At 41.2% G+C, this 26,549-nt stretch overlaps 1 protein-coding gene across 4 annotated transcripts in view; it reads left to right on the top strand.

Moving 5' to 3' along the window:
- The first annotated feature begins 1,566 nt into the window (after positions 1-1,566).
- LOC101478310 (enhancer of polycomb homolog 1) overlaps positions 1,567-26,549 on the top strand; it is a 38,035-nt gene continuing 13,052 nt past the window's right edge. The window contains exons 1-10 of one of the 4 annotated variants that reach the window (XM_004551815.6): positions 1,567-1,893; positions 2,597-2,717; positions 16,185-16,344; positions 17,479-17,624; positions 18,050-18,256; positions 20,530-20,678; positions 23,061-23,214; positions 24,262-24,420; positions 24,649-24,738; positions 24,931-25,079. In XM_004551815.6, coding sequence (XP_004551872.1) covers positions 16,245-16,344; positions 17,479-17,624; positions 18,050-18,256; positions 20,530-20,678; positions 23,061-23,214; positions 24,262-24,420; positions 24,649-24,738; positions 24,931-25,079 — 1,154 coding nt within the window. In that variant the 5' untranslated portion in view covers positions 1,567-1,893; positions 2,597-2,717; positions 16,185-16,244. Of the gene's footprint in view, positions 1,894-2,596; positions 2,718-7,318; positions 7,818-16,184; positions 16,345-17,478; positions 17,625-18,049; positions 18,257-20,529; positions 20,679-23,060; positions 23,215-24,261; positions 24,421-24,648; positions 24,739-24,930; positions 25,080-26,549 lie in introns of those variants that run through there. The other 3 variants (XM_023155450.3, XM_004551814.6, XM_004551813.5) reach the window with 3 other exon arrangements.

Below are 26,549 nucleotides of genomic sequence, written 5' to 3'. Positions count from 1 at the left end.
TAGCAGCCGTGGAAGGAGATCAACTTTTCAATCAGGATCCCCGTCGTGAAGCACAATGAAACAACATCCTTCCCCCTGAACTGTTGTCAACAGATGGGACCAACTTGTCTGTGTGGGTTGGTGGGTTGGGGTGGGGGGGCTGAGGGTGAGGTGGATGTTGACGCTGATGTCTAACTTACTCGCCTTTGATCTCAAACACGCAACCTTGGACTGCATGTCTTCAATCCTTCACTGCATGCACGGCACGCACACATATTCAAAGAGCATCTCCCTTCCATCATAAGCTGCTTCTTATATACAAGCTTGCTGTCCGTGGGATATATGCAAAGTTATGCCCTCACATTTTGAAATTCCACAAAGGCTAATTACATATAGCTGAATATTTTGTTGGGGCATGCATATGTGTTTGGGGGGGGGGGGGGGGGGGTGTTCCCATTTATGCTGATGGCTGGCTCAGCTGTGTAACTCGGGGCTCAGGAGGCGAGAGATTGTGAGGTGAGCATCCTGCATTCTGCGTTGCAATTCCAGCAGAAGCACAGGTCTTTGCGCAGGTCTCCACTGCCCTCTAGATGAGAGGAAAAGAAAGTGTCACTACGCAGGAAAAGATGGAAGGTGCTTCGAGTCACTGTAGCTATCGAAGATGACATTTTTGACACCAGTGCAAAATCCTGACTCTTGGGATTTTTTTTTTTTTTTTGTACTCCAGCAGACCTGTGCATTTGTTAAACAGATATAGAGACAGATATGCTGCACAACTTTAAATGTGCAGCTAGTGTATGTGCCAACCACTTAACCGGTGCACTGGGCTGAATCGTGTAAACGCAGAGAAACAATGGGATGTTCAGATCTAAATGGATATTAGGGTTTTTTTTCCACTGCCTACAGATGGCTGCTGATGACCTTGCTGGGAGAGTTGAGCAAAGCAATATTCATCAAAGTGATGCCTCCCCTCCACTCCCAGAGTCACTGGGCAGGCGTGCATGCAGCTTTAACAGCTAGTGGGGGTAGTGGGAGGTGGGAAGCGGCGGCGGCAGCAGCAGCAGTGGTGGTGGTGTTGAAGCAGCACAGAAAATGACTCCATATGCTTCCACTATACTATGCAGCATTCTCTTTGGACGGTGTCTGATCATGAAAAATGTGCAGTGCAGATACCAGAGCATCAGAAAAGGAAGGAAAAAGGAAGCAGGAGCAGCCCTGCCCTGCGACAAAACTAGTGGAGGGGCAGAGGGCGGTGGAGGGAGGTGACCAGCCCAGGAGACAGTTATGTAACAAATACTGCAGCTATGTTATGAAAAAAAAATGTATCTGATTATTTGCTGTTCAGTAAGTGGCTCTAATAAGTTTTGCCCTTTGACTCCGTCTGTGTTTAAAAGCCTATTTAAATCCTATTATTTGCACACTACCGTAATAAATTCGCATTAATGCATGACAACATTTTTCCTATTATTATTATTATTGTTACTTATGTTGTTGTTATTCGTGGGTGGGCGGGGTTACTAGTGAGCTCATCCTCCCCGAGTTCTCCACAGGTGATTGGTGGCTTTTACCGTCCAATCACAATCCGCCTGTAAAGTGGTTTGGTGGTCACTTTGGATCGTTTTTGGGTTGTTTTTTTTTTTGGATCGAAGTAACCTGAGCTAACTAACCAAGTTTTTCGTCAGCGACAGGACAGCTCCTCCTTTACCCTTGCTTTGGCTTCCAATGACCTCTCTTTTTGCATCAACGGCATTTGCATATACATAAAAAGAAACTGAATATCCTTCTTTTTTTTTTTCTCTCTGAGGCGTCCTAGAAGGGAGCTAACAAGCGTTAGCATTAGGCTAGCATGACAGCCAGAAGAACAACTGCCACCATCACCATCCTCCTCCTCCCCTGTGGGTTTGCTGGCACCGGGTAAGTTGCGAGTCAAGCTCAAGCTTGTTTTCCCCGTGTTGTATCCTTGGGAAGCGAAAGTTGTGGCTTTAAAGTCACTTGCGAGCTCAAATGAAACTGTTGGTGGCTGTCCGCAAACTGTTAGCTGGCTAGTAAATGGCGCAGGGTCAGGGTAACTGGGCTAAGCTAGCGTTAAGCTAGCATCTCTATCGCTCTTCTTTGTGCAAGCAGCTGTGTCTGGTCTTGAGAACTGAACGAATTAAAAAGCCTTCGAAAACTCATTTTTGGGGGGGTCGAAGCGGTGCCCAATTGCTTGTCATTTGCTAAAACGATACCTTACAGCTTTTTTGCTGTCGTGTCCTGTTCTGTTTACCCATCTGTTCCACCATATATGGCTTACTCTACTGTGTACTCTATTGCAGGAGCAAAACTTGCTGTGTGTGCTTCAAAACAGTCCAAAGCCAATGGATATGGGAAAATTCATTCGTACAAACATTTACTTGGCAGCGTTAGTGTATACGTAGATAGCAGATGTAGAAATTGTCGACGTTTTCTCCATTGTAAACCTGCATACAGAGTTAAAGAGTCCTATAGAGAAAATAACCTCACAGCAGATGCCGAGATGTCTTCTGGGCTTAGAATTTATATTTGTTTCCAGTAATAACTTCCAGTAATAATGATGTTTATAAGCACTTCTTCTTTTTTGACTCATTTTGTTTCACAGGCCTCCATTATGGTCTACAGATGTCAGCCTATGTCTCCCAAATGGATGACGATTATTGTGACCAAAATCTTCGCCTGGATCTTGTATTCATCGCCACAAAAATTTTCACCCATCTCTTCAGGTTATTTGCGTTTCTTCTTATTTTCAGTGATTTTGATGAAGACTGCAACGGGAGGGTAGCTGGTTTCCATGGTTTTCTTCCACTTATCCAATTCAGGATCGTAGTAGGGCTGGGGCCTATCCGGTTGTTCAGTGATGACGCGACGAATCCTACTTCCGGGCCTAAAGTAGTCTGCGTTTAATATGGCTTTTATGTTGTTAACATGTTTAATGTTTTGTATTTTCTTCGATTTAATCTCAAAAAGCTCCTAAAACAGTCAGTGATCACTGTTGACCTCCCTCGCTTTTATTACCGCTAATCATTTATTTAAGCTCAGTTTTTAAAACCTTAGGATGTAACTACAGCCCAGCCCATGCAGCAGTATATGAATGACTAACCTCGTATTGTGGATGGATTATCTCAGTTGTTCTCCTGGCTGAAGTTTGGTCCTTTTACACCATCCTGCCATGCGATTACATTTGTTCCTGACCACCGAGAACACTCACGTTAACTTTTATCGAGTGGGAAAAAAGTTAGCTTGTTTATATTATGCTAACATAGCTGTGTCGCTAGCGGTCACGTAGCACATCATTATATACCAGCTAGCCAAACTTCAGTAACCCTACAAACGTCACTGCTTTTTAGTTTTCTGTCTTCATTTATGCTGGAAGTGATAACAGAGCTGTACGTTTTAATTTGTTTCCAAAACCCCGCAGTCAGGACATGCTATATTGTATTTAGATAGAAGCTAGCGAGCTAACTCCCTGCTAACTTCTAACTCCGTTAAATGTCATAAATTCCGTTTTCATGGATGCCTGGATGTTAAACTCAATTGTTACACCTGGTAGAGCAGAACGCTGATCATTTTATTAAAGATGAAAGACTTTAGACAGTTTTTCAACTCTCAGTAATGCCATAGTGATCGTTTGATATATGGACCTGCAGCGGAGTTTAGGCCCAGACACGGCTAGTGACGTCAGACTTAACGACCGGATAGAGATTGATAGACCATGTGACTTTTGCGCATTGCATGCTGGGAACTCGTGGCAAAACAATCCAAGTACCGCGTCAAATGCAAGCATTTGCAGCACCGCAAAACGTTCATTCTCCGGTTCCAATACCTTCTTGCTTTGTCTTTGCTCCCCAAAAAAGGTATGTACAAAACGAAGGAGAACAATGCCGGTCCGTACAAAGACAGACTTGATGAAAAGTCAAAGAAAGATACGAGGAAAAAAAATCAAAGGAGTGAAAGGGTTAGACCCGTACGAGCACACAGAGTGGACAAAATACGTTCGCGTGCTGCCCAACTTTCACCACGCTAATTATACGGTTCTTGGAGTGAGTGCATACACTCATGAAGTTTAGTAACTTCAGGTCACTGCAACAAGCCCAGGTACAGTTTACCGACGGATGGGTACAGGAACTTGAAATGCACCGTGTAGAACGAAAGACCATCGTACGAACAAATGTAAGTTTACCAGTCTCACAAATCGTCTTCATAAATACACATTCGTTAACAGTTTATTAATGGGAACTTTGAGCTAAACTGTAATTAATTAGTAGTGGAAATAATTTCTGGTACGCATTACAGAAATGCAGCAGTGACAATAATATTGTATACTGTAATTGTACTGGGCAATTAGTGATACAAAAAAACTGTTTTATCCTGTGAATAAAGTATATGTTTTTGTCAATGTACCATAATAACAGAAGCGAAACACAATATTGTGTCAGGACAATTCACTATTTATGCACAATAAACAAAGGAGCATAGCGCGACAATTTCTGTTCAGCACCAGACTTGCTTGTAAACTATATCACCAATTATGTTAAGAAAAATGACGTATTAACTACAACAAAACACTAACCTTTGTGGGAATGCTTGGAGCAGACTAACCTGTGAGCTGGAGTGTTCTGGGACGTTATATTTGGTCTTTGAATGGCTGCAATCCAGGCCATCCGTCGCCTCTTTGTTACTTCGGAAACATGGCTTGAACAATTTCTCTTCAACGATGTAATCCGATAACAACCGATCTCTTTACCCGTCGGCTTCCCGTGGCTGACATGCGACCGGCTATTGCAGTTAATAATACAACAGCTTCTTGCCATTTTTTTTTTTTTTGCTTCTTTTATCGCTGTGTAACAGATTTCAATTGAAAGCCTGTGTGCGCTAGTACCTCTTGCCACGACTTCCCAGAATCCTTTGCGGTGTTACCCCTGAATGACGTCACATTTTCAATCTCTATTCCAGTTGTCAATGGGCAAGAGGTGGGGTACAACTCTGGACAGGATGCCAATCTGTCACAGGGCTAACACAAAGAGACATAGATTCACATTTATGATGAATTTAGACTTACCGCTTAATCTAACATCGATTTCGCTAGTAGCAGGTCTGAGATTTATGGATTTGAAGGCCTTGGTGAGGACTGGCAGTGGCCCCAGGTCAGACAGATCCTTGTGTACTAATGAGGGGTGTGAGAACTGGGAAAAGTGGGGAGGAGGGTGAGGCATAAAAATAAGAACAAACAGGCTGCAGTGCAGGAATGATCAAGGAAATCAAGGAAATGGAACAAGCCAATGTATCTGTAGAGAGAGACCAGGCATGTACAGGGAAAAGATGCAAACTTAACACAAAAAGGCCCTAGCTGGTCTGTGCGTTCAACCCTATCTATTGTGCCTCCTCCTAATATCTGTATTAATGCTGTAGTTTTTAATGTATTGAGTCTTTGTGTATAATAGTGCATGTTTGCATGCCGAGAAATCATCTTGGAGCAGTAATATTAAAAGTAAAAAGTGCTGTGTTCATAAAGCCAGAAATATCCTTATTCAGGCTGCCTACTTTCTTGATCAACTATAAAAATGGAAAACAAGAATTCATGCAGCTAATGGCTTAATGGTCAAGAATGAAGAAGCTATTGCATTTAATTATTGTTCCATTAAATGAAACGGACCAGCAAATGTGCTGTGATAAAGATTTGCTGAAATGAACAAGTTTGGAAGTTGGTGGCTTCCCTGATTTATTTCAGCTCTCTGCAGTGAGAAATTGTGATGCTGATAATGATGCACCAATGAAAGTGAGAAATGTGTCATCTAACATTTGGTCAGATGTAAACTACATCTCAGAAGAACCAGTCAGGGTGGTAGGTTTACTTTTCTGCAGCATTTCCTGTACTGGCAACCACCAATGAGAAGATGAAGCTTCGGCGAGATGAAGCTACAGTTAATCACAGCAAATTGACACTTAAAAAATTAAAGCATTATATGCACCAGTGTATTTTTGTTTCTGTTGCCAAAAAAGGCATGAAACATTGTTGTGGTTAAAACGGCATGTATGTACCGATTAGAAAGAGTTATTGCTCTGGGGTACTTCTTATTCTTACTGGCCTGGCACCAAAAAGATGCACATTGTCAAATATGAAATACACAGTAAAGGTCACTTAGTAAAGTGATGCACTTGAAAAATGATATAAATAAGGGTGCTTCCTGGATTCAGATGTTGTTTTTTTTACATTGGGATGTAATCACTTTGTTAGATATACCTTTTCATTAGTGCTAACTCAATGCATTTAGGCATGTAAACATGGCCAACGCAACCTACTGAAGTTCAAACTGAGCATCAGAAAGGGGAAAGAAAGATGGTTTATGTAGCTTTGAACCTGGGATGTTGGTGCCAGATGGACTGGTCTGAGTAGTTCAGAAACTGCTGATGTACTGGGATGTGCCCATCTTCTGGTGGCACACATAATGTCATGAAACTGAAATCATCTAAATCATACTTTTCATGAACATGATAGTGAGTTCACCGTATTTCAATGGCCACTACAGTCAATAGATCAATAGTGTATAATAATATAATATATAAAAGATACTGTCATTTTTATATATATGGACATTAACTTCTTTACAGTAAGTGTATTTTATATTCAGTTTCCAGGGTGAACTGCTCTTCACATACAACAACACAAATAAGGCCAGAATACATATTTGTTTATTGCTCAACCTAAACCAGTTTTGTTCCTGTTGCTTTCACCTTCTAGAGCATTTTCTGTAGTATTTGGGCGTAACGTTGCGGCTGTGATGACGACACATCGGACTACTTCCTGGCTCTGACCATGTTAATACGTTTTGTGCATTCGCATGAACACAAGTCAGTCCAATTATAATTAAAAGTGTAGTGTTTGCACCACAGGGTGGCGATATTTGCAAAACAATTCACTAATTGATACAGCATGTTCTGGTTGTTCATAATAATTTTAACACACGATACAAGTTTGAAGAATTGCGTCCTTGCTGTGTTAGAAAACACCCGTAAAACCTCTGAGTTAGGGTGGTGTGTCAGTCCTTAATACGATCTGTCTATATGTGGCGGCATAATGAATGAGTTACGTCCTTTTTACATTTTTTAAAAACAATATCTATATATACTTTTTTTTTTTTGAAGATGTAAAATATATATATTTTCTTACGTCAGCATCAGCCTGTCGTATAACAGCATGAGAACATCCCGAGCCTAGGAAGTTCACATCCCATCATCAGCATCCAGCGTTGTTGTTTTTTTTTTTCCCCGCTGTCGATTCAGCCCCTCCTTCCTCCCTTTTCTCGTACCCCAAGGGTCTCGCGAGCGCGCACGCGTGCGAAACTGCGTGGGAATGGCTGTTTGTATGATCGAGGGGGTTGGGCCGCTTGGAGCGAGCGGTGAGCTGCATGAGTTTGTAATGTCCGCCATGTTGGCAATGGCGTATTGAACCAGGGAGGAACAGCGGTGCCTACGAGAGAAAGAGACCGACAGAGAGCGATCGAGACCCGGGCCTGCCCGGCTCTGTTCGCGCTGCTACGGACCCAAGCCCGCCCTCAATCGACCGGCTGACTCTCAGAGACCGTCACAGATTCATCCATGAGAACTCGAGGCAGACCTGCTGTTATTCCTAGCAGATCGAATAGATTTATGCTGCATCTTTTATTATAAAAATGAGTAAATTGTCGTTTCGGGCACGGGCACTGGATGCTAGTAAGCCCCTGCCCGTCTTCCGCTGCGAGGATTTGCCGGACCTGCACGAATATGCCTCAATCAACCGGGCAGTACCGCAGATGCCAACGGGGATGGAAAAAGAGGAGGAATCGGTATGTTATTTTATTGCTGCCCGACTGGCGGTGGATCTTTGGCGGCATTTTCATAGCGCGAGGCGCCGCTATGTTGCCTGCGCAAGCTTGTGCAAAATGGCCGCCATATTTTCTCTTTCGTGCGCACGATAGAGCTCGATGAAAACTGAATTCTACTAACCCGTTTCACCACGAGTGGCTGTGTAAGGTTGCAATATTGTGATATTTTATTGGTAAGCCGTGTTGTGTCCGTTTATTTCCTTTTAAGCAGTACCTGAATGCACAAAGAAGTCACGTGACCTCTATCTGTTCCACCATTTTGTTGACTTTCTCGTTGGTAAAGGCGAGCGGGATAGGCCTTGGACGTGGTGTACTTTTCGTTAGCGAATGCCAGGGGGAGACACTGAGCCTTCAGCCCCGGTTGACAGCTAGGCGCCTCGTGTTGACAGCCACAGCCCTGCCATGTGTGCTGCCTGTTTCGCGGAGAACGCGGAGTTTAAAAATATGTCCCAGAGCTCTGCTTTATGATTAATAACGGCACTCCTCTTCACATATACGTGGTTCAGTTCCTGTAAACTGTGTTACGACATGCATGGTGTAGCCATGACGGTGCCATTCATGGGGAAGTTTCATTCGTGTAGTGCAGCACGTGGATGTAGTCTTCTTTTCTGGAGCCATATTCCAAGTATCTTATTGGTTAGAAGCGTCGATGGCAAGAAAACGGTGACGATAGAGAATTTCAGTTATGTTTCTGAAAATTGGGCTTAAATTACTCTTATGAAAGTGTCTTATTGCAACTACTTATTTATTACTTGAATCCTTCATAATTGCATGAGTTTGGCCCACTGAGATGTCTGTATTGTGGTATTAGTCGGATTTTTGTTTTTTAACACTATAGTATATTGTTCTGCTTTTACTCACGTGTTTTGAGATTACACATATTCAAATTATATCCAAATACACAAATTTGCATTTGCCTGTAGACAGATTGGTCTATATGTTTTGACCACAAAGCCTTTCATTTAGAGTTTATACCTGAAATGAAAGCTGTTTTTCTGATAGTACACAAAGTTTAAGTTGCTCATGCATTACCTGCTCATCTGGTCGGCCCCACTGACTTTTTCTAATTCACTTTTATACACCACCTGAGATGCCTCAGCAGACACAAACATGATCCACAGATGGGATGTAAAGCAAGTTGAAATCCTGCTTTCATACCCTCCTCAACCTGCTGTGCACATACACAGCAGAAATTGCATAACAGTGTGACAGAAGAGATAAAGAGGACAGTTTTACTCCAAGCCTGTGCGTGGCTTAGCTCCCTGACCCACATCCTGTCCAGGAACAGTGGGGTGTTGTTGCATTGACTAAATACCCAAATGTTGGCTGAGAGTTATGTTGTTCTAACTTACCAGCAGGCACAGTTTGTGAGTGTTTGTTGCGTCACAATGCATGTGCATCACTTTGTCTCTTTAATTCATAATTTTAGCTTGCAAGTGTAACCAGAATCTAAATCAGGTGGAAGTTTTTGTTGGTGTTGTTGTTATAATATAATCAAGGGACTAATTTCATCAGCATTTAAACCTTCAAACCTCTGGCAAACAATTAACTTCTGACACAATCTATTTTTGCAATGCAACAGGACATCTTTGCTTGCACCATGTCCTGCATAGTGTAAATAGTTTGTGTGTTCCAGTGGCTGTTACCTTTACACTCACATTGAATTGTTCCATAACGTCTGGGGAAGTTAAAAGGTAAATCTGTAAACCACGTTTTTGACTACAAAATTAAAATGCTTTAGAGGTGGACTTTGTCCCTGCGACGCCACAATTTATGATTCACAATACGTCAGCCAGTAAATCCTCCTGTCTTTAATTATAATTTACAGAATTGTCTCAATGTTTTATTTAGTATGATGCTAAGTCAGCAGGAAATGGTTTACTGATGGAGGGGAAGGGAGTTGAGGCTAGTTTTCCCATCTGTAACAGTAATGTCCTTATTCACCTAGAGAAGTCGCCCCCTGCTGGCTGTCAGGTATACGCTTTTCAGTCCTGGAAGCTACATCTATCCTTCACACTGTTTGCAGTCATGATTTCTCTTTGTGTGTATTTATTAACACACAAAGTATTGAACAGTTTGTTTAATCGACTAACGGTCTTAAATTGAGTGATTTCTAGAATTGTCACTGATTTCTGGTAGTGTTACTAAAATGTGTGGCACAGTGAAATTGGATGCTTCTGTGCAAACAGGAGAAACATGTAAAGCCAAACAAAACACAGCCACCAAAATGCTCCGTGTGGATCTCCTTCAAAAAAACCAAATGGACAAAAATGATGTCTGGTGCACACTACGTCCATAAAGCTACCATATTACAGCTCGACTACAGGGTCATTTAACAAGTATTAGGTATGGGCATGTGTCAAGTTAACCTTTATTAAATTTAAAATGTTAATACTTTAGAGGGGGCTTGCATTCGTGACCACTTTAGCTTTAAATTGAAAGGACGTCCCCCTCTCCCATACTAATCATATAGTACTTATGCACCTGCGTGATGTTTTGTGAGGGTTGATATTGAGCGACATTGTTTCTCCACTGAATTTTGAGTGTTGTTCAACATAAATCACTTTTTCTCATCTGTGGAAAACTAGCAGTACTTGTGGATTTTACACAATATGTGTTCTTGGATTTGCTGAAATGCACCACCCTCACTTCCTCGCCTTCCTCTGGGCATGTTGAGCTGAAAACACCTGCTGGAGGCCACACTTTTGTTGCCATGGCAACTTTTATTGGAGTCATCTATTTTTTTCTTGGGAACATTTAATGGAGGGAACGCGTGGTGCTGTGAAAAATAGATTTTCATTTGTCTCTCCTCGATCTGCATCTGTGACCGTGACAGAAAGCATAACTGCCACTGAGTCCCAGAACATTTTGTGTGGGAAGAACAAGAGAATCTGAGGTTCAATATTAGATTGTTTTCTCGGGTGGAAAGCCGTTAGAAGCTACTTTGTATCCAGTTGTTTTCACTATTTGTGCCCACTTTGCACTAGATGTGTCACAAGACCAAAAACGTTGTCTGTACCAAAATAAGTCAAATGCATACATTACAAAGCATAGTGTGCTAATACATGATCATGAATCATCATATTCTTATAAAATGAACAGTAAGCCTACTAATTAGCTATTAGAGTAGCTTTGCATGATCCACTGCTCAAACTAATTCTTTGCAGCCCCTCAGTTCGTCCTTTGTGTGATGCAAACTGTGCAAGCTCCTCTAAATTTAAGCCAGCTTTCTTCTTATTGGCTGCATCTTACAAACAAAAGAATTGACCTGAAGTTGGGAGTGGCCGCTGTGCTCACCCTAAGCTGGTTCCCTGATTTGACCATATGAGAGAGATCTGCTTTCACTGACATCATGCAGAGCCAGAAAAGAAATTGTGTTCAGATAAGTGTGAAGGCTGAGCTTCAGGCCTTGTATGATACTGGTAAATATGCTAAACTCATCATTTGAACCTTTAGCTTTTTGTAATATGCTCATTTCATCATTGTAACTTGATTGTACAAAGCAGGATATAAGAAAAAGCATAAAATTTAATTTACTTAAAGTCCCAGTTTCTTATTTTTACTTTTTTGGAAGCAAGACCATAGGGACAAGTAATTTTCAGCATCCAAAAACTGTTGAAAGTTCAAACAGCATAATGGCACATCAACTTGAAAGTTTGGCTAACACAGGCTTTTGCTGTGGGTCCCGTAATAACCTGGTTCACTTGTTCTCATGTGCCATTCACAAAATCCTTTTATCCGGCACTCTCAACTCCTCTGCAGAGGAAATCCCAGGCTGTGAACCATGCTTGTGAGGATCACAGCTGTGAAAGATCAGGATATCTTTAGGTCAGAGAAGGCTCAGGGCTGCCTGCTGCAACCTGCCGAACCAATATCCTTTATAGAAGCTCGCAAAGGCAGGTCTGGGCCAGGCTCAGGTTTAATTGGCACCTTACGTGCACGCTTTATGCAGGTTCCTTATCTCACAAAGCTCCTGGGTTCATCAGCATGTCAGACGGTAGGGTTCAGAGAGGGCAGTGTCTTTGTGGCGGTTTTATGAGCAAACGCATCCTTCACTGTGCCAGTCAAACATGTAGTTTACATAAGCTCATGTCATGTCAGTAGACAACGCTTTGATAAGCAGTACTCTCTGAGCTGTAACAGTTGCTGAGTAACAGTGCAGACAACAGTTAAGTACATTTTGTAAGAAATGTATTTCAGTTGAATACTAGTTTGGAGTGGTTTGATTTCTTGCATCATTGTGCTTCAATTTTTGCTTGTAATTATCAATACAGGCTGGTGTTTCAAAGACTTAAACTATGCTTTTAATTTAGATATGAGAAGTCTGATGTAAATGTGCGTGCAAAGCGTAACTTTTAACGTTTTAAGTCTCTGAGCTCAGAGAACCACAGCTTCTGCAGTTTGGGTTTAACCCAGGAAGGACTTGTTAAATGTACAATGACACAGAGCTGTTGGCTAATTTGCAGGAAGTTGTGTTTGTGGGCAGTGAACATGGCTGTGTGAAATTTTTAATAAGTGTGCCTGCCCAGCCTGCTCACGCTCGCAGTCGCAGCCAAATCTGGTTCTTTGTTTTTGTCCTGACCCTTCAATTTGTGTAACCGTGCCAAATTGAGTCTTGGTTGAGAGTGCTATTCAAGCTTTAGATTGTGGTTAAGTTAGTGCTTGGTAAAAAGTTGTGTATTTCTCTCTTGTGCTCTTTTAGAGCCTGCGGCAAGCAGGAAATGCTGGGATTTAGGATGTTGTGGATGATGTCTAAAATCCTCAGTGGTGAACACTTTCGCAGTTGACACAATAAGATGTTTTTCTTGGCGTAGACTGTGCTTGATGGGTTTACAAGGGGCAGATGGTTCAGCTCTGGGCACATGCTGTGTCCTTTGATGCCAGTTCACAGCTCTGATATGGTTCCCCTGTTACTCCATGCAGAGCTCCTCGTGGCTTTGAATTTTTATTTAAGGCAGTTCAGACACCCATGCAAGTGTGGAAGTGTATAAAACTGAGTCGTTGTCAGGGAATGCTTGTTTGTGGTCATATTTGCCAGGCGCAGTTGGTATCTCTTAACATTGACCCACATTTCAGATTCTAGCCAATAAACTGTAGTTGAGAAAACGTGTGTGTGAAGTGTAAAATGAGTAGGAGCTCTGTTAAAATACTTGTTAGAGCAAGACGGATCTTGAGTTGGTTTGACTTGATTGGCCGTCTGTTGCATCAACCACAAATAAAAGGCCTACAGATATTGTGTGCTACAGAGTGAGCGTGCAGTGCTAGTAAGTTGCAGTGTCTTTCATGCAGATCTTAATGCCAGTGCATAAGCGAGAGCTTTGCTTAAACTCCTGTCATTTAGTAATAACACTGATTCTGAACTCCGAGGAGCTAGGGCCGTTCGATACAACGATATATATCGGATGACGATATAAAAACGTCTTATCGTTTCATTTTACGCTATCGTTTGTTTCGGGGTGTCGCAAAATAAACTGTTTACGGCAATATTTTTTTCATCGTTTTAATGGTCACTGTAGTGGCTATATTAATTTATTACAGTTCTTTCTTTCTCTTATATTTTAATAACCACACTACGGACGGACAAGCGCCTGTTTTTATGCGTTGTGGTTAGCAACAACAACGGTAAAACCACCGTGTGTCTGCTTGTTTCCACATAAACCTTTCACAATAAAGCTCAAGATCCTGTTGAGACTTTGCTCTTTCATGTGATTCAGTTTATTTTGAAGATAATTTACGGATGAGAATTAAAAAAGAGCCGTCAGGTGCTAAAAAATAAACCTTAGACTCAAACGTTAGAACAGGCTTTTCCCCGCAGCACGCCGTGTAATAAATACTCACAAAGAAAACGGCAGCCGTTACAACTTATTTCTAAAAATGTATCGTTTCATGCATCGGTTAAAACACTCGACTCCAGCTACATGACGCGCAGCTGGAAACACTTCCTGCAAGTCGAGCTGCCAGAGATTCACAGAATTTACAGAAAATGTTACATTTTTGTGATTTATATCGTTATCGGGATGATAGAATTCTTATATCGGGATATGAGATTTTGGTCATATCGCACAGCCCTACGAGGAGCAGTATGCTGTTTGGAAAATTAAGACACTGTTTTATACAGGGGGAAAAAGATTCATGTTTTTGTGGGATTCTTCCAAACAACATATATTTCAGGTAACTATCAGTTGTGTAATATGAAAACATTTTGTACTTGCTGAGTTCAAGAGTCAAACAGTCTGAGTCATTTGCCCACGTTTATGCTTCTGCTGCCAAGTTGGAGTACCAGATTTGCTGCTGAAGAAACTTTGCAGGTATTTTAATATGATCCACTGGCTCAACATAGGCAACAGAATATCTGTAAACTTTTTTCTTCTCTCTCCATTTGTTCCACCTGAGAGATGCAGTAAATAATAATGAGTCATTGTTGTGAGTGATAGTGGGGTTACCTGAGGGGTGCTCAAAAAGAGGTGTTTGCCACAAAGCACATGCTACAAAGTCCAACTCGGCTGACTGTGAAGCTCACCTTTCCAAACTCATTGACATGGCAGTGCACTTGCTGATACTCCTACGCTGTTCTCCTGCTGATGACTCATTTCTCTGAGACATCATTACTGTGTTGGCATACATTATATAGACATAACAAACTATGATAAATATTATGCTTTGCCTGTCAGACAAGCCTAGACAAATGAATTGAGATTAGGTTTAAAATGACAGCTAAGAAATGCCACACAAACACTGAAAGATAATGAGCGAAGGGAACTGGAGAGGATTCACACCCAGGAGGTGCAGGATGTTCAAACGAGTGCGATTTTTATTTTGACCCAGCGGCTGACATGTTTGTCCCTGACTTTGATGATGAATACACCCTAGAGGAAGAGGAAATGTTGGCAGCACCATATGAAGCCAGTGAGGGTTTCACAAGGGATGGAGAGATGACAATTCATGTAGCAGGCCTTTCCTGTTTTGGAACATTTTGTATTTGAACAACTGCCATCATCCTTTGCACTGACAAATAAGATTGCAGTAGCTGATGTTTATATGTTAAGTGTAAATTTCTGTTTTGTTTCTTTGTTTATTTCATTCAAAGGTTAGTGTGATAAAAGGATTGTAGACTTTAAACTGGTTTGCAGGGGGTTTCCTGCCTCTTAAACAGGTATACGAAAGGCTGGATTTACAAAGCTGAGTCTGGGGTTCCTTATTTAACAGAAGTCTGTGATTGTTCTTGTGGTATCTATTGCTGTTTGATAACCAACAATGGCGTTTATGCTTCACTAAATGAAGCCCAACTAAGAAAACATTACTATCCTGGTGTTGATTTCAAGGAAGACAAAAACTAAACTAAATCCTGGTTAATTTTGGGTGTAAATTTGAGTATAGATTTTTTTTTCTGGCACAAGATGTAAACAGTACCTCAGTCTACTATCAGCCAAAATATTTCAAACATCTGCATTGGCTCAGAATTTCATAATTCTGTATTTCACAGTGTGACAGATGTTTTAAACCAATCAGTCGGAGCAATAAGCAATGCCAGTGTTTTTTGTATTATTTCTTCTGTGCCAGGGAACTAAAGAAATCTCCAGAATGAAAACAACATTTAGGCAGCGCAAAATTGAGCCAACACAATAGATAAACATCAGCCGCTGCCATCTTATTTGCCAATATACTGATGAAAGCCAGCCAGACCATAAACATTGGCCAGCCTAAGACATTTGCAGAAAAAGGCTAATATCAGCCACTCCTGACGTGCATCCTTTGGTTTTACATACGGATTCTCGATGTTATGTACATGAAACATTTCACAGCTCTGTCCTCGCAGACCTTCCTCTGGAGCTCGTCCAGTGAGAGGTTTAGGCTGTAATCTCTTTAATGTGAGAGGTCTGACGCCACAGATCACATTTATTATCCTGTTAAGTACAATACTTTAAGCACTTGGCGTTCTTTAACATCTGGACTGCTTATGGTTATTAGTCCTGTGCAAGCACAGCGAAACGATATCATGCACCTCATAATGAAACAACTTTTGGTCTTAACTAAATCACTCATTGTCATTGTTTCCATTACACACTGTTGTACGTACATGCAGATGCACAACAGAATGAAATGGGGGGGGGGGGGGTGATGTGTAAAATGAGTATTGAAGTAATTAAAAGATTTTTTTAGTTTGTCAACTTGTAAACAAGATGGTTTAAGAAACGATCAGGAGTCTTTTTTTTCCTTCTTTTTTTTAATAATTCTTTGTGTACAAATGTCTCTTGACAAATCAAGATACTGATCACTGCAGAAGTCTTTGCATATTTTTCTAAACAGCAGCTTCTTTCTCTCTTTCAGGAGCACCATCTCCAGCGGGCCATCTCAGCGCAGCAGGTATATGGCGAGAAGCGGGACAACATGGTTATCCCCGTCCCCGAGGCGGAGTGCAACATCACGCACTACGAGTCCCTCTACCCCGGGGAGTTCAAAATGCCAAAGCAGCTTATTCACATACAGCGTGAGTAGCAGGCTGCGTGCAAGTGGATTATCTTCTTAGCTGTGTTAGTGGTCTGTGAGCATGTGGTGATGTTGCCGTTTGGCTGCACCGGATGGCTTCAGGGTGTTTATCCTGCTGATTGAGAGATTTTAGTGTTTGTGGTTTTGATGAGAAACCTGTGAGTAATTAGAAGCGCTTTTCTAAGAGATGTGTATTTATATTGTATGTTTTGTTTTCTGGACGGTTTTCTGAAAGTTAGTGCTTTTTCATGTGGACATAATATTGACACACATAGTTGTTACTTTTTTTCCTTAAGAAAACTTTAAGATTAAGTCTTGTTGTTTGGCATTTACTGTAGCCATGAAATGTCCTGTGTTCGCATTAGTGAAATGTCAAACTTTGAGACTGCTGTTGCAGATACTTTCACCATAATTTGGCAGTCATCTTAACATTTTAAATGTAGGGGCGGTGAGGGTAACACTGCAAGCTTTTCCAAATGCCACTGGCTTTGACAGGTTAATGTGTTGATTACAGTGGCTCTGATAGTGGCTGTTCAGTAAACATCTTATTTTTTCACCCGAGGGCCACAGTAGTGACAGCCACTTTGAATTTATTTTCTGCAGAATCTCAATGTCAGATTGGCAGGGCCAAAAAAATACAAAGCCAGGGGCAATATTTATGTTCAAATGGTAGATTACATTCACATCTCATATTTGTTCTAAAGTGTTGCCTTATTGAATGGGTGAAAGCACACAACTAAACTGAAGCACAGCGCTTTGTTATGATAAAATGCTGTTTATTTTTTGAGCATAGTTCGGCTGCAGTTGGCTGAAGATAAAGGCTTCAGCAGTTCATATCCTATGGGTTGTGTTATTGACATTGCTTGAAAGGCACTGTTGCTAAATACAAAATGATGGTGAATTATAAAGTCTCTGTATTGTAAGCCCAGGCTTTGCTGACTGAAATGTGTCATAGTTATCCAATATTGATTCATCAATTTGATACACACTGCAGCCTCTGCTGGTATTGTTCAGAAAAGTGATGTTTTGTTTAGTTCAGCAGCCTCATTCCTGCAATGTCTTTGAAATATTTTCTTGGCTGCATCTGTCTCTCCAGTAACCAGCTCTTTTTTTTCTTTTTCTTTTTTTCCCACAGCTTTTAGTTTGGATACAGAGCAGCCAGACTATGACCTAGATTCAGAGGATGAGACGTTTGTGAATAAGCTGAAGAAGAAAATGGAAATCACTGCTCTGCAGTTTGAAGAAATGATAGACCGGCTGGAAAAAGGCAGTGGACAGCAGGTATATGCTGTGTGGGGAAAGTATTGCTTTGCATGCACACAGTCTTTTTATTCACTTTACACTGAATAAAATGTACACTCTGAGTCACTTTTTGCATTACTCCATTATGTTTAACTTGTATTTTAGTCATTTGAGAGGCCTGTTATTCTCTTTGTCAGTGGTTTCTTTAAAAGTTACTATTTATTGACGAATAAGCACTTCACATGACATTGAAAAAGACAAAATATGAGTTTATGTGATGTGCCTGAAGGCAGCGTGACTGCTTAAAATCTAAAGCCTTTGTTTTGTTGTGTCTTGGTGTGTTCATAGTGACTGCTTGTTTAAACCAGCTGGACTTAAGTGCTCAGCTATGTGTAATAATTATTTCCAGAATGATGTGGCTCAGGCCATTACACTAACTTGGTCTGGCCTGTGTTGCTCTGTAGCTTGTCAGTCTACAGGAAGCCAAACTGCTGCTGAAGGAGGACGATGAACTGATCAAGGAGGTCTTTGACTACTGGAGCCGGAAGAGGAAAACCAGCAAGGGTGGCTGCCTCATCCCCAGCGTCAAGCAGGAGAAGAGGGATGGCTCTAGCACCTGCGACCCTTATGTGGCCTTTCGCCGACGGACAGAGAAGATGCAAACTAGGAAGGTAGGACTTTCTAGCCAAAAATGAGTAAGATAAAGGCAAATTAAAGGACATAAATTATGCTGACCTACATTTCTACTGGGGCTTCACCAATCCAACTTTTGAAGATAAAAACCTAGAACCCTTGTATTATCTTTTTACCAACGTAATTATATAAGCAGTTTCCATGGGTTTTGGTATGGTCCAAACTAGGGGTGCAACGATACACAAAATTCACGGTTCGGTTCGGTTCGATACTTTGGTGTCACGGTTCGATATTTTTTCGATACAAAAAAAATGTTCATGCATTTTTAATTTGTCATTTATTAAAATTATAAATATATATTTTAACTCAAAAGTACAGTTTTTAAATTTAACCCTAACCCTTGTGCGTGTTTTTTATTTTGACAGCGAATGCGCACCTGCGGACCACTTATGTGCAGCCCTGGTTATTTAGCTCGTCATATTGCAGCCACAGAAATTCTTTTGTCCATGAAACCATAAAGCTGCACTTTCTTTTTGCCTTATAGTCTGATTTGTCATAACTTCTCCGTTTTGTGGTAAGCTTTTCTTTGGCTGTCACTTCTTCACCCTGACCTGTCTTATTTGGCTCAGCAGAACTAAAATATATATCCTGCTGCTTTTACACACGTACTCACATAAGCTCAGCGATTCTCTGCGCGATCAACCTCTCACATGTTTAAGCTTGCTGCGGGAGATTTCACTTGTCATGTTTGCGTAGTAAGCTAACGATTAATAAGACGATGTCAGAGGAATTGGTGCACAAATTATCATCACTCACAGATCAGTGCTGTCGCTCTCTATACACAGTTCACGCGATTGCAAAGTGAAAGCAAAAAAACAAGCGCAAATTCAAACGCGACTTCAATATGTCACATATTGACAGTGGCTCACCGATGCCAATGACATAATTACCCAGCTACATTTCCGAAAGAATGCAAAAGCATTGACATATATTTTTCCTACAATAGCCCGACGGGCAGGGAAGAGATAGATTTTGGTAGCCCGACTGAAAAAATCGCTAGCTCCGGGACGTCGGGCTAGCGATATTGCAAGCCCTGTATCTGATTGAGGAATCACTCATCTTTGGAAAAGAGAGTTTATTACAGAGAAATGGCTCTTTCCAAAATAAAAGCTATACTATCCGCTTCTTCTGGGCTATATTCTCAGCAGCATAAGGAGAATCATGTGCTAACAGCTGTCTAAATGACTCGGCTAAAGTTAGTAGCATGCTTGCTTTTTTTTGTCTGCTTCCACTTGTCTTTGCACTAGGATGATGTCAGCGTAAATGTGCAGTCATATTCGTTGTGTTCCCGCTAGTGCTTTCAGGTTAATCTCGTTGAAATGACCTTAACGCCACAACACGGCAAATCTCCGTTAACGAGCTACCGCCGATCACTCCGTGCATGGGGCTAGACGGCCAACACGTTAACGAGCTAACTGCGCTAACACACTAGTTCACACCAATGTAATTGAGCATTGCATGGCACATTCAACATACTGTTTTACTTTAGTCCATGACTCGCTTACCTTCAGGGTCATACGTCACATGAAAACCAAAATAATTCCAAACGCCAGATCTGAATGACGTTCAATTTGCCTGTTGCAAGGAGAGCTTAACTTCTGTCTCGCTAGCTTGCCCTGCGCTCTTCCTTCTGACTATGCTGTCTGTGTTGAGCGCTCAGTGGATCTGCGCTCGACAGTGCAGCCTAGGCAGAGTAGTCGAACACAGATTCACTGAGCGCTCAACACAGACAGCATCGTCAGAAGGAAAATTGATAAAATAAATTACAAATGTTGTATTGTTCGATACATATGCGTACCGAACCGAAAGCACTGTATCGAACGGTTCAATATCGATACGAATATCGTTGCACCCCTAGTCCAAACATATTGGCTTTAAAGTGGTTCAGATGAGGCAGATAAATATTTTGTCCCTACAGTAGTGTTCCCCTAAGATGAAAGATGAGCAGTTGAATATTTCCATACCTTAACCTTTTTAAAGATTTTCAGTTAAAATGGAAACTAATTTAAGGTGACATCCACCAGACACCTCACGGAATGAGATTATCACAATATTTAACTCACAATATGACATTATTTTGCTGTTTAAAAAAGATTTTTTTTAGATTGTGTGATTTGCTGACTATTGCAGTAACATTGTGATTAATCACCTTTTGTCTATTGCAGCTACGCTTCTGTATTGATACAGTATTCACAAGCAAAATATTGGAATTGAGATTTCTGACACTGAATCATCACTGCTCTGTTTTCAGAATCGAAAGAATGATGAGGCCTCATATGAGAAGATGCTGAAGCTGCGCAGGGACTTGAGTCGAGCTGTCACCATCTTAGAGATGATCAAAAGAAGAGAGAAGAGCAAGAGGGAACTGTTGCACCTCACACTGGAAATTGTGGAAAAGAGGTAAGAAAGTTGACTAAACTGCACCTTGTCAGACAAGTAGTTGCTATAAAGGAGACCTTTTCACTTGTACTCTCAAACCACATGCCCCACTTATCTGATTGGATGACATTTTCAAAAGCGGGTCATTCAGGGTAATAGCTAACGGCTGTGCCCTTGTCCTGTTTTGGGAATGCTTTCTGATAACATCTTAAGAAGCTGAGATGATAACAGCGTGGTGTTTTGGACAGTGTATGTGGTGAACCTTCATATTTGATTAGCCTGTTGTTTACTTGCCAAGTCTGAAATTCAGCACAATGCTTGTCTGCATGACTGATCATACAAAAGTCAACCACATATTTTCTGTAAGGCCAGGCTTCACTGCTCCTGTTAATTGGGGTCACAGTTAAATGCACTTTTCCATGCAAAGTTCACCTTGTTTATTCAGTAGTGTTTGGACCACATTAGCTCAGTGATGTCTGGGTCCTGGTCAAGGCTTTGCTTTCCCCAGTCTTTTAAGCAGTATAGTGGACTCTATCTCTGTATTCCATCCATCCATTCGCTTCCGCTTATCCTTTTCAGGGTCGCGGGGGGCGCTGGAGCCTATCCCAGCTGTCATAGGGCGAGAGGCAGGGTATCTCTGTATTATAAAATATAAACTTTGTGTTTTCCAAACTCCATTTTGGATTGTCCTCCCTCCACCCCCCAGTGGAGCCTTTGCAATCCATCTAAACATGACATCCGAATGGAATGAATTTACTCTGAAAGTAGCTGTCAGCGTGAGCTTAAATTGGACCCTTCTCCTTGAAGTGCTTTTGATTTGTAGTGACATTTCAATTTCCTCTTGTTATCCCGGCCTGGTTTCTGCCTGCGCATCACAGCTAGTGCTCACTCTCAGACTGGACCACTCTGTTCCCAGTAGGTAGTTTTTCCCGGTCACTTTATGATGCTATGCTGCTGTAGAGGGGCTCAGGTGTAATGTCTGGTGGGTGCAGTCTGTCATTTGTGTGTCTCAAGCCCTTACTGTGCATTGAAGTTTAGGTTCTTTTGTGTTTCAACTGTGGTTGCATGATGTTAGCAGTTATACATTATTCATGGTAATGTTAGTGATAAATTGAAGTAGTTTACACAAATTTCCAAGCTTAATATAGTCAACTAAAACTATGTGGGAGATGCATCTGTTAGAGCCCGAGCGGTTTTCATGACAGTATGTCATCTACAATATTTAAAACTGAAGCGAATAAAAACAACTTGAACCTAAGTGTGTAATATTTCGTATTATTATGTCTAATGTTATTGTTGAACTGACATGTTGGGATGCACTGATTCAACTATTCATTTCTGATCCGATACCAGTCTTAAGTAAACAAACTCTGCTCCTCACTGTGAAACTCGGAAGCATTCTATATTTCTAAGGCAGCCAACCCTCCATTACTTTTCTGTTAACGTCCTCTATAACAAATATGCAGCAAAAAAAGAGAAGTCATCGCCAGTAAAAACCGGGCACTCTGTCCATCTTCACAGATCTGGAGTTGAGTGCACTATTACTTTGTATCCTGTACACTTCCAGCTTTTTTATTGATGCATTATCTCCTTCTGGCAACTCATACACTGCTGCTGATTTATTGTGTAGTAAACTGGATCAGCTATAGCTGGGCTTTTGTCAAATATCCGATTGAGCTTTGTTTTACCAATAATTGTTCATACTTACTGTGTGAGCTGATAAAGCTGAAGTTGGCAGGAGTGCAGTTGTAATACTAAAAATTAGGGGTGCAACAATACTCGTATCGATATTGAACCGTTTGATACAGTGCTTTTGGTTCGGTATGCATATGTATCGAACAATACAAATTGTTTTTATTTATTTTATCAACTTTTCTTCTGATGATGCTGTCTGTGTTGAGAGCTCAGTGGATCTGCGTTCGACTACTCTGCCTAGGCTGATTCTCCTTATGGGGACCTGATAGGTTTAATATGCTGCTGAGAATATAGCCCAGAAGAAGCGTATAGTATAGTTTTTATTTTGGAAAGAGCCATTTCTCTGTAATAAACTCTCTTTTCCAAAGATGAGTGATTCCTCAATCAGATACAGGGCTTGCAATATCGCTAGCCCGACGTCCCGGAGCTAGCGATTTTTTTCTCGATCAGATTAATTTTTTTATTATTGTTGTTTCAGTAACATTAAATTAAAAAACTGTACTTTTGAGTTAAAATATATATTTATAATTTTAATAAATTACAAATTAAAAAGGCATCAACATTTTTTGTATCGAAAAAATATCGAACCGTGACACCAAAGTATCGAACCGAACCGTGAATTTAGTGTATCGTTGCACCCCTACTAAAAATGTTAACTTCTTTGCTTTGATTTTCCTCATATTTTGCCTTTCTCTCTGTGTCCACCAGGAATGTGTTGCCAGACTTTGGTAGTGAGGTGATGGCAGAAGCACTGGCACAGCGGGCTCTGGTGAAGCCTGTTTACACCATCCCCATCATTCCCCTGTCCAGCAGTAACCAGTACAGACATCAGGACCACTTGGACATGAAGGACTACAAGAAAGTAAGGACATGTTCATCGTGTGTGTGTGTGTGTGTGTGGATACAGAATGATGAGCAAACTACGGGAAATTGTATTGACTTTGAATTCGTCCTTTAGTTGAGTCAATTCACTCAAGCTGCTTAATGCTGTACTCTGTATTGGCACACTGAGTCATATCAGACCTTGGCATTTTCATTCTGAAAGGGTGCATGGTTTGAAATGACAACTAGGTCTAAATTATTAAAAATAATTTCCCTTATGGATAAGAAACTGCAAATTTGTACTTAAGTTTATTATAGTATAACAGTTCTTAACAACACACAGGAGCAAATGTTGGACAGTGTTTTACCACAATAAATATCCTGTTTATCCGTTAAATGTAATGATATAAAGCTAAACGTCCCTTTGTTTACATATTATAGCACTTAATTACTTTGCACAGTTGTGACCTCGGTGTCATCGGAACTTCATTAGCTCCAGTGTCCACCAGCTCTCCCCTTGCCCTGCAATGAGACACCCATTTCCCCTTCTTTTATCTTCTGCCTCCTCCTCTTCCCCTTTACCAGCTGGCTGACCTTTTGCTTTTATTTACACACGTTCATTTTCAGTTTAACTCTACCCCTCCTCCCTCGTCACTCCAACCCTTATTTTTTACAGTGATTAGGCACAGCCGTTCTTCACTGTAGCCTCCCTGCCTCTCTGTTTGCTTTGTCCCCAGAGTGTAAGGACTGAATGAAATCCTACTAATCCTAGCAGAAGTTGGATCGTGTTCAGACAGGGAGGGGTTGTCCCACTGGGGAAGTTTGGGGGTGAAAGGTGGCACGGGGTAGATTTAGGAGGGAGGGGGAGGACAGCCATCTGGCTAGGCAGCGGCATCTGGCACGTGCCACCATCTGCATATCAATGCCTCTCTTTACTTGCTGTTGTTTCTGCACACACTCTAGGTGCCTGTGCATAGACCACCAACACTCAATTGCCGCCAGCAGTATTGTGTCGCGTATGAAAAAGTGTTCTTGATTACACAGACTGCAGTATAAACATGTTTTCCTTTCCTTTCCTTCTTCACAGCCTGAGAAGACGGAGGCAGTTCGAACCAAAAGGAAATATGAAAAGAAACCCAAAATCCTGCCTATGTCAGCGCCTCAACATTCAGGGCCCCCTGTGTTCAATCCCAAGGACCTTAACCAGTATGATTTCCCCAGCTCAGATGAAGAACCATTCTCACAGGTAACATTTGGTTCCAGCCCTTCGGTTGTGATGCAATTTCAGTGGGATTTTTACAGAGACTAATATTATACATGAACAAACATGGAACAGAAGTTGAAAGCAGTGATATTGTGTGCTCCATCTGTAAAAACCATGTTTGGCTAGGAATACATTTCTTATTTTCCCTTTAGGAGGGCATGAATTGAAGTTCCTAGCTTTTCCTTTACTTACATTTTTTGTGTCGTGTAGATTCATTCAGGTTCCTCAGAGGCAGAAGAAGAGAATGACCCAGATGGCTGCTATGCGTTCAGGAGGAAGGCCGGCTGTCAGTACTACGCTGTGAGTGCCCTCCTGTGACTCCCGTGCTTCTATTTATAGTGCCAACAGCAGGCTGGCCAGTCTGGCTGCTCTTTCTTCCACACTCTACTGGACAGAACAATGCAATAATGAAATCACCTGTTTTATTTTCAACTTCTGTTTGTTCTCAGATCTAATCGTTTTTTGTTTTTTTTCCCCTTTATCTTCCCTCAGTATCGTCCAGACGAGAGTGGCAGCTGGCCCTGGGTAAGCCCATCAGATGGTGGGCTCGGCGATCCACGCTTCCGCTACTGTCTGACCTCGCTGAACATCCCAAGGCGCTGCATAGGTTTGTCAAGGCGCCGTGTGGCCAGAGGCGGCAGGTGAGTTCAGTCTGGCTGTTTGTTACAGAGCCTTTGAGGGTCATGCATGTGTTGATCATTTGGGTAAATCAACCCGCCCCACCCCACTCTAACAAAAAAGAAAAAACAGTGTTATTTCTTTAATTATTTTTGCGAAGCACTTCATCCCTTGTTGCTGACATGAAGAACAATAAGGGTGACACGAAGGTATTACTATTCATGGTTTTCATGATGTACCAACTTCTCCAAATTCTGGAGAAATTAAATATGAAATGTGTTTAGGAATGTTGCCAGTATCAAATGGAGCAGAGGAAATTGAGCCAAGTGTTAGCTGTCACTGCCAAGGTTGTTTACCATTCCAACTCTTTGGCAGGTTACCAGCGACCGTTTGGCAGGCACATTTTATTATAAATATCAAGCTGGCAGGTGAAATGAACATGACAGTCCCATTTTAGGATTTACCTGTCACTGTAGCATGTGTTTAGTTTAAAAAACAAAACTTAAATGTGCCCTGCAGCCTTTTCTGATATCTCCTCAGTATTTACACAGACAGTTAAATACACCGAGCTGGGTAGCAGCTTCCTCAGTGCCAGGTGTGAAAGAGACCAAACGAGGGTCACACAGTATCTGCTCCCCGGGCACACATGAGATAAGCAATGTTCTGTTTGTGTCTGCAGTGACCTTATCAACTTCCCCAAGGGAGATTGAAGGATTCCTCTAGCTCTGAATTGAAACATCTTTTCAGTATAATGTACTATGGTAATACTTGATCGTGTTAGGAAGCATGGAAAGTGGGTTAACAATAGTGTGGCTGTGGGGTTTGTAATGTCAGTGACGGTTCAGTTGTTTGCCTTGTTTTGTTTAAGAGGATGTGTGTAGGTTGATAAAGTTTTGTTTTTTTTAAGAAGATATTTTGTAACAAACACTCTTTAAAGGTGTTAAATTGTTTTAAAGTTGGAATGGTCTCAAATGTTTTCATTCACTTTTTAACTATACATTAAAAACACAAAGAACTGATTTGATTATGTTCAGTTTTAATGTGTATTTTAACTGCAAGTTGGTCTTAAACTTCAAATAAAGTGTTATTTAAAAAAATAAACTCTTAACTAAAACCTGTAAGACATACGTATAAATTGTAGTACTGTGCTTCAGTGCATTATGTTTTGGGTTGTTTTCTGACATTTCAAGCACAATTTTAAATATTATAACATCTTAAAATGTCTCTGTATGTTTTTTACTAGGGCTAGAACATGGCCTTGCAGTTTGAGTGATAAGGCTGTACTTCTAACAGCAGTTGTCTCATTTTTTGCTAAATATTACCCAGCTGAACCTATGAAGTAATAAGCTAGACTTATGTCATTACAAAAGTATTCTGTTTTTCTCATGAAATAGCCCACTATATGAGGTCCTCTCCAGTGAACATTTTTATTGTTTCACAGGGAAATGCTTCACTCAGTGCAGTCATTATCGTAGGACCTTGATGTTGTGCTG

This window comes from Maylandia zebra, linkage group LG9 (assembly GCF_041146795.1).
Source record: "Maylandia zebra isolate NMK-2024a linkage group LG9, Mzebra_GT3a, whole genome shotgun sequence".
Classification (NCBI taxonomy): Eukaryota; Metazoa; Chordata; class Actinopteri; order Cichliformes; family Cichlidae; genus Maylandia; species Maylandia zebra.
The sequence above is the reverse complement of the archived record's forward strand: the minus strand, read 5'-3'. Positions and strand labels throughout refer to the sequence as shown.